Source organism: Medicago truncatula, chromosome 5 (genome assembly GCF_003473485.1).
Source record: "Medicago truncatula cultivar Jemalong A17 chromosome 5, MtrunA17r5.0-ANR, whole genome shotgun sequence".
Lineage (NCBI taxonomy): Eukaryota > Viridiplantae > Streptophyta > Magnoliopsida > Fabales > Fabaceae > Medicago > Medicago truncatula.
The window spans coordinates 4,396,381-4,405,563 of NC_053046.1; the positions used below are offsets into that span (position 1 = coordinate 4,396,381).

At 31.6% G+C, this 9,183-nt stretch overlaps 1 protein-coding gene across 1 annotated transcript; it reads right to left on the reverse strand.

The window, feature by feature from the left end:
• Positions 1 to 8,455: 8,455 nt before the first annotated feature.
• Positions 8,456 to 9,183, reverse strand: LOC112421939 (uncharacterized). The gene is made up of 2 exons (XM_024784149.1): positions 9,156 to 9,183; positions 8,456 to 9,075 (listed from the first exon to the last, which is right to left on the reverse strand). The coding sequence occupies exons 1-2, from the start codon at positions 9,181 to 9,183 to the stop codon at positions 8,456 to 8,458; spliced, it is 648 nt and encodes a 215-aa protein (XP_024639917.1).

Sequence of the window (9,183 nt, forward strand, 5' to 3'; positions counted from 1 at the left end):
TCTAGCTAGCTCATATCGATCACGATATATGATTAATTATCTTTTTTTACTAAATGATGCATTTAACATATATGATCATCATCATGATAAACCAAAAAGCCTTAATTAGTGGCACGGGCTTACGGACTATGACTATAAAATATATTTGAAAATGCAAGTACATCTATATTAACAAAGATCTTAGTCAATGTAATGCAACTCAAATAAATTTATTGATTTATGTTTGATTAGCAAAGTCGTTTCTATTATTATAGCAATGTTTACCCACAAAAAAATTGAAAATAATAACCACCGTGTATAAAATCAGACTTTATGTTATATAAGAATTACTTTTTAATGGGTAAACTATAATGACTTAATAGTGGGTGTTGTATACAAATTATATATAAATATCTGCTTATGGTTTCATTATTGATGGATACATTAGATTAGTCTATGAGTGTTGAGCGTGCCCTGATTTACTTCTTGTATAAATGAATTTCAATTTGTTCAAAAATGTCAACTTAATTCATCATAGACAACATTTTTTTTTTTACCTATACACACCATTTACCTTCATTTTTTTGTCGAATAGCTTAATGACTAAAAACTCCCCTTTATAAGATGAATAAATGGAGTGTCCGGATTCAAACATCGGCTCCTACATATATATTGTCTCTACCAACTGACTTAAACACATGTGACCACCATTTACCTTTATATGAATGGATAGATGAGCCGAGCTATTCGCCTATTCGGCATAAGTGACGATTATGTGAAATATATCTTAACAGAGACCCAAAATTATAGATACAAATTATGGCATATTGTAGAAATATAATAGATGTGTGCATGATTTAAGGAAAATGCAATTTCTCTAGAAAAATAGCATCAAGAATTTTTCAAGACACAGCTGGCAAGTTTTAATTGCATAATTTATTTGTTCACTTCCTATTTTTCAGCCACAGCTCCTTGAATTGTGGCAAACAGTGCATTGTAATTGGCTGCTCTTTATTCTTGAAGAATTCTTGATGTTATTTTTCTAGAGATATAACATTTCTCATGATTTAATTGGTTGATGATTGACCATCAAGATCCGGTTAGAGAAGCCATTAGAAAATGAAGTTAGGGCTGAGAGAGTATTCTCTCCCTTCCTGATGCCTGGAATAAAAGTGGATTGAAAAAAAATAGTTATTTAACATGATGGAATAATCGGTATATATAAGCATCAGTAGAGAAATGGACCTCTCAACATGCTTACTTTGAGAAACAGTTCAAACCATCACAGTCCGTTTCTAATTACAGTCCATTAATAAATATTATTTTATTTGATGCAATATTATAATTAGAATTAATAGTCGACATAGAATGTGTTTGGAAACTAACAATATCACGGCCAACAATCACGTTTGATAAGAAGCTACAACTAGTGGTTTTTCATTATCACTGTGAATATGGGTGAAAACGTGCGGCAGCAGGGGGTCACCGCTCAAACAAACAGGCACATAATAGTATATTATTTTAAGTATTGACTAAGGTTAATCCTGAAATTCCAACATTATGACCATGCATATACTGTTATGGAACGGTGAGATTCCATATTTGTTTCAATTTCAAACCATACTAAAGTATGCTACACATTGTGTTGTGGGGTTAATGCACGACAACTTGAATAGTAAGAACATGATAAAAAGTACACGTTAGAGAACTTTAACGTGTATTTGTCTACACTATCCTTTTGGTTTCGATTTGCTATGTTGGATATAAAATGGTATACTAGCAAATTCTCCTCACAATATATACTTTGAAATATACTTTGAAAATCTTGATGAGAATTGTATGAACACGCCAAATCTATTTTTTAATAATAGTTTGCATTTATCATTTGTAATTGCAGGAAAAATACTCATTTGTGACCAACTTCAATAGTAATTTTGGTTGCAAAAGGCCCTCGCAATTATATTTTTTTTGGTTACAAGCCCTCGCAATTATAGAATAGACAACAAAGCTCTAAAAAATTGTAAAATTCAAATATGTTGTTAATTTGTGCTGAAAACACACCCAAATACATGCGACTTTTTCCGTCACAAAATTTTCTTTTTGATTTTGTGATGGTTCACATTGTCACAAGTTGGTCGCAAAGAAAATTTGTGAGGGTTTTTCCTTCCCACAAATTTCTTCTTTCTTCATTTTTCACTTTTACCTTTTCTTTAAATTTTTTGTCTACTTTCTCTCAAAAGAAAAATATTTTTTCATTTCATCTTTAATTTGTAACTTTTATCTTCTCTCTAGACTTTTTCTCCACTTTCTCTCTACCATTATTCTCTTTTCATTGTCTCTACTATTTTTATTTTTAAATAATTCTTTCTATTATAAAATTGTTTTATTAGTTTTCTAAAATATACTTTTTTTATCAGATGAATTTGAATTGATTTTTTCTATTTTGAAATATTTTTCTAAAACATTTTTTAAAAAAGTATGTTATAATTTTTTTTTTACTTGTGATTTGTGGTTAATTTAAATTGTGACAAATGTTTTATATTTTTAAGTTTGAACTGCCACAAAATGAGTATATTTTTATGAAAAGAAAAAAGTGATTTGTGACTATATAAACCATTTGTAATAGACTAAAGTGTTACACTTTTGTGTTGGTTGAACCCTCAAAAATCACTTTTCACAATTAAAAATATAGATGTTTGTGGTCGCTTTGGTCTTTCACAAATCTTCTATTTTTTTGGTAGGAACAATACATCATATATGCAAGATTTGGGGTTCGCACCTCGACCACCACAAAAAAAAAAAAAAAAAACATGCGTCTTTAAAAATAAATACAAGACACATTGTTTAACAATTAATTATTTAATACTCGTATCTCCGTGAGCTTAGTTCAGTTGGTAGGGATGTTGCATTTTATATGCAGGGGTCGGGATTCGAACTCCGGTTCTCTACAATTTACTTGTGTGAGCTCTAGCCACCAGGCTACTTGACCAAAAAAAATATATATTTAATACTCCTGAAAATGGTGAATATCATTATCTATAACGTAACTTAATTAATAAAATTCAAAAAAAAAATTTGACAAATAGTAAAATTCAATTGTTTCCATAGAAAAAAATTAAAATTTACTTAAAAATAACATGATATTATATGATTAAATGTTAAATACATTATAACTATATCATCAAATTTCAACAATAATTTACTTTTTAAATTATAATTATCTAATTTAAAATTATTAATTTAATAGAGTCATAATTTTCAATTTTTTAATAATCCAATCTTCTACAAATTATCATTGGCCATCAGCTTTAATATGGACTATAGATTGGGTACAGAAAAGTGACCCTATTTGTATATAAAAATAATCTCCTGGTAAAATTGAAGAAAAATAATTATATTTACAAGATTAGGGCATGTCTATAAAAACATTCATCTAGCTCTCAAACATGCATGGGTTAAAAATGAAATATGGAGGGATTTTTGCTGGGTGAAATGACGAGATTCTTTTGCAGGAAAGCAAATGTATGTGACAGAGAGAGTATGTGATAGAAATTAAAGAGAGATAGACCCACCCACCACACCACAGCACCATTTCCCCACATATTTTGATTGATGTTGTTTGTAACTTTCCTTATTTACAACTACTGACTAGTCTATAGTCCTTTTTTATTTCCCTTCTTTCTCACTACTGCACGCTGCATGTCAGCTCTCACCTCATACTCCTTGTGACTGCCATTATCAATTACACACACGCTGCCTCTTAAATTATAGCATCACCAACTTTCCTCATTTTACACTGACATTTCCATTAATATTTCATACCTATTTTTCTATGGACCATTTTATATTATCAATATATATAGTATCTATATTTATTTGTCTTTCAGATGGACCAGTACTCATGAATCATGAATTGCTTTGATTTGATTCCATTCAAACTCTATCGAATTGTCGCTCAGTATTAAAATTTCACTGCCAATTTAGCTTACGTTTTTTTAACAGACTGGTAAGTAAATCTTTTTTAATAAAATAAATATTCATATTAAATATATTTTAATACGAGACAATGATGTAGCAGTAGAAGATACGAAACATTAGGCTCAGAGGAGGCAGATAAAAAAGAAAGAAAAAAAATATACTATTGTGTAGTAGGTGATATCGATGAATTGCTTTTCCAATATGGGAATCTGAAAAATCCAGCAAAGTGATCACCGATGAGCTATATAAAATGCAGACCCCAAGAACAAGTTTACTGGCGTCAAGACCAAAACAAAATACTGAGTTTTCTTCCATGGACATGCATGATGCATATTGCGTATACTACTAGTATAAATCACTCATATGGCTCACCATAACTTCAATTAAGAAACAAACCCGTTTGACCCGGATCTTCTCCCATTGACTCCATAATTAGCAAATACAAGGTTTTGTGGTGTAGTTTCAATACATATAGTTTTTTACAAATAATTGTTTTGGTTCATCTCAAACACAAAATTAATATAATGTTATTTACTTCCATCATCGGAAATGATAGGTTAATTAGAGTATCTACAATGAGGGTTCTTGTTTAACAAGGACCTCATTCTATGTTAAGGACCTCATATTAGAGGAAGAAAAAATGCGTATTTGTTAGGTGATATACCACCGTAAAAGAACTCTCTTTCTTATAGACAACTAACATGTCTCACGTTTAAAAGAAGTAATAAAACATGTATTAATTGGTTTCATCTGCAAAAGAAGTAATATTTTAAGAATTAGGTATCTATTAATAGTTGTTTTAAATATTATTTTCTTTATTTATCATCATTTCAAATAAAATGCAATTATGCAATTTTTTTTTTTTTGTCAAATAGCCTATTGGCTAGAGAAATTCACCTTAAAGATGAATAAATGGGGTGTCAGGGGTTCGAACTCCGGCCCCTGCACACATTATGCATTATCATTTGCCAAATGAGTTAAGCTCATGGGGACCATGCAAATTATTATTATTACTTAACGAAGGAATGTAAAATTTGTAATGTTAATTTTTTGTATTTTCAAATTATTATTATTATTTAACGAAGGAATGTAAAATTTGTAATGTTAATTTTTGTATTTTCAAATTATTAAAAAATGTAGCAGAAATTTAACTTCATACAAATGAATAAATTATAATTTAATTTTTTTTAGGGATTATAATTAAAAAAATTTTAGGAAGGGATTATAATTAAATATTATGAGGTAATTTATAATTTAATAAATAAATTACTTTTTTATAATGATGTAAAGTTAGTGTGGCCTATTTAAGTATTTTTCATTAAAGTCCTTGTTAGTATACTGCCATTGGAGTCATTGAATCCTTAATATAAATTTTATTAAAATATTATAAATAAATGAGATGTACATGTAGGGCCCATTAAATGAGTCCTTATTAGTGGTACCAGCATTTACACAAATTAACAAATATTTTTAATTTTGTTTGAGAAAGAAAAATAATGTGTTACTTCACAAAATTATTCTTTATAAAAAAAAAAAAAAAACATTAGTATTTTTTTTTTTGAGAAGCTAAAATGGTATATAAACTCAAAAAAAAAAAGTCTTTCCTAGCACAAGGTATACTAGGAAAGAAACATGCAGGTCCAAAAGTATTTACAAGAAATCCGTAGAAAAAATAAACTTTGAAATAACAATTAAGCTATGTCCAACATTGTGAACGGACTAAGCTACCAGTCATGTAAGTTAAAGGGAAGAGTAGTAAATTTCTCCCTCAACCATATAAATGTGAGGGACTTAATGTAACACCCCGACTTCCCAACAATTATATTAATAAATAAAATCAGAGTTTAAATCAACAACGGAGTGTTACACTGCCTTTCAAAATTTCTTAAATGGAATATAAAACTATTTAATAAACATCCTTCTTAAACGACAATAATTTGCAGCGGAAAATATCTTTCAATGTTAAAACAACTTCCAATAACCCTTAGCACATGGCCTCAACAAAATATTTTTAAAGATTAGAATCCACATACAACAAGTTCATAATGGTACATAAGGAATGAAAACATGACAACAAATTCTCATCCCGTTACGTATCAGAGCCCTAGGACACATGAGCCACCACTTCAAATACTTTTCAAAACCTGCAAGTTACCCATGCGAAGGGCAACAATTCCAAGCAGAAGGGGTGAGATTCACAAACAATAATAATAGGTATATAAATCATCAACTTAATTAAATAACATAATTAACAACATTTATCCAATAATAATATTCATACTTCTTCAATTTTAATAACACTTACTAATCCAATCAACAACAACGACACATTAGTATTTAACAACAACTACAACAGCTCATCCAAGAACACTTCACTCGACAACATCTACGACAACAACTCATTCAACAGCATCTACAACAACAACTCTCTCAACAACATCTACAACAGCAACAACGTGGTACTATTTCCAACGGGTTGAATGACTAAGCATTCTGGGGCATAAGCCCCCAATAATTTGAATGACAAGGCATTTCAGGGCATGAGCCCTCAACAGTTTCCTAATCATGAAGGACTCAACTTGTGTATATCAGCATACAACTCAACTACGACAACGACAACATAGGCAACGACAACGACCGTGCACAATAACTATGACTCACTCCCCAACTTGGTCAACATCAACAACCTATGACTCCGTTTCTTATAACGACAACTCACAACTTACAACCCGAACCAACACCTTGTATATTCGAATTGAATGCAGTTAAGTATAAACCAGCATTCATCAACAATCATAATCAATCAACAGCAACACAACAGTATACAACAACGTGATATAACAGTATCTTATGCAATTCAACGATGTCTAACATTTTCACATAATCCAAGTAATACTTATACAATTTGATCATATTAATAACCTCAATTCGTCATAACTAGCTTCTCAGATCATTATTTATATCCTATACATCTTTCATTGTTATCCTAAAGTTCAACTCACAACTACTCGTGCGACAAAACCACAAGAAACCTAAACACGGCAGTCTGTCAAGCACTAGCTCGCGAGGCGAGAGCCTCTACTCGCCACGGCGAGTTAGGGTAAAACGCTCAAGAATCCATTCTGACTCATTTCCGAGTTCAATCTCATTCTAAAACTTTGCCTAATCATTAAGGTACATGTTCAGGCCCTCATAAACATCCAAGGTTAAACTCACAGCTCAAAAATGCAAAATCGTGCAAGCTCTCTGTCCACACTCGCTATGGCGAGTAGACTTGCTCGCTATGGCGAGCTGCGTAGTGAAACTCGCGAGGCGAACAACTCCTGCTCGCGAGGCGAGCGATGATCTTCATCACTCGCTATGGCGAGGATCATCACTCGGGAGGCGAGCGATGAATATCAGTACGGCCAGATTACGGGTTTTCTCAAAAATTCACCCAAACCCATTGTTCTAACCTTAAAACTGATTCTAAACATCAATATATGAAACATCTAGGGTCTGTTCATCATTTCTACATCAATTCACCCTAATCCCATCATTTAATCATCAATTCTCATCATAACCCTAATTCCCAATTCTCCAGATTTATTCATAACTTTTGTTAAAACATAATCAGAATCATATACACTAAAATTAATGTAAGTTAGCCTCACCCTTACCTTAGATAATCGAAATCGCAGCCCTTCTTGGTGCTCTTCCCTTTTCTTGACTTTTCTCCCTTTTCTCTGTTGTACGTGAAAAACTCTCCCTTTTTCTTATTTTCTAATTCTTTTATAGATATATTCTCCCAATATTCACTTTACTCCCACTAAATTTACTTAATTCTCGTATAACCCCAAAAACTCCAATTAAATTCTATTTCTCACTTATTCTATTAAATAATAAAAATAGTCATTTAATTTAATATACCACACCACAAAATCAACGTAAATCATTTAAAAATCATATAAAAAACTTTAAATCAACTAAAAATATTTAAATAAAAATGAGGCGTTACACTTAATCTTATCCACACCTGTATTTATCATTTTACAATACTAACATTACTATTTTATTAGTATTGTAAAATGATAAATAATACGTGACAATTTAGTTGTGTCTATACAACATATAATGAGTAGTTTATTATAATGTTGATATCAAACACATAATAGCTGGAATGAGTAGTTTATTATAATGTTGTTGATATCAAACACATAATAGCTTGCCATTTAAAAAATAATAATAGTTAGACCAGGATAGTGCGGCACAAGTAACAAATACTTAAATATCTTAATTATTTCGTTTAGAGTTCAGTTAATGGCATGTACTTATGAAAAAAAAATATTTTACAGAGATCAACTCGAGTCTCAGTTATATATTTTTTTTAACAAGCTAAAATGAAATTATATTACCAAACGCGATAGCAATCTCTTAACATAAGGTGTGTCTAAAAGACCACTATTAACAAACAAAGAGAAACAAAGTAACAAAGTCAAGAGGAAACAACCTCCAGTGATTAGCTAATGCCCAAACAAACCATAGGACTTGACCACCACATCTGAGTTCCAAAAACAAAAGTGGCTTTTTTAGCTTTCAGCCGCGCTAAAGATAACAACTTAATTTTATCAAGTAATCTAGGAACCTCGGTAATCACATTTTTAAACAAACGATTGTTACGCTCATTCCAAATCACCCAAGATGACAAAAGCCATATTAACTGTAGAAAAGACCTCCTAGCTTTGCCGAAACCTGACATCCTAGTGAACTGCACAAAGTGATGAGAAATAATGTTGGAGTCAACCCCCACACAACCTATCCATTGCCGCACCTGCTCCCATAATACCGCAAAAGACGGGCATGAAAGAAATAAGTGATCTGTTGTTTCAATCATACCACAACCTGCCACACACAGAGCAGTGTCTAACTGTAAGATACCATGTGCTGCCAAATTTGCTCTCGTCGGTAACCGATCCCTAATGAGACTCCAAGCAAAGATCAATATCTTCAAAGGAACCTGATGATGCCAAACCAATTCCAAAGCACTATCCTTGTTGGGATTGACAGTCGCTGTAAGGACCTCATAAGCACCTCGAACTTTGAAACCTCCAATGGGGTCAGGAAGCCAAACCCAAGAATCTGAAATATTAGGAAACAAAGAAACATCAAGCAGTAAGACCCTACACTCCTCTAATAAACCCTCCTCCCACGTTCACAACCTCCGCCTCCAACTCCACCCCTCCCCAT

Bases quoted from the DNA above. Each gene is read 5' to 3' on its own strand.
- LOC112421939 (XM_024784149.1), bottom strand. From the start codon at position 9,183: ATGGGGAGGGGTGGAGTTGGAGGCGGAG. The intron at 9,076-9,155 runs GTTGTGAACGTG...CTAATATTTCAG, and splicing joins GGGTGGAGTTGGAGGCGGAG to ATTCTTGGGTTTGGCTTCCT.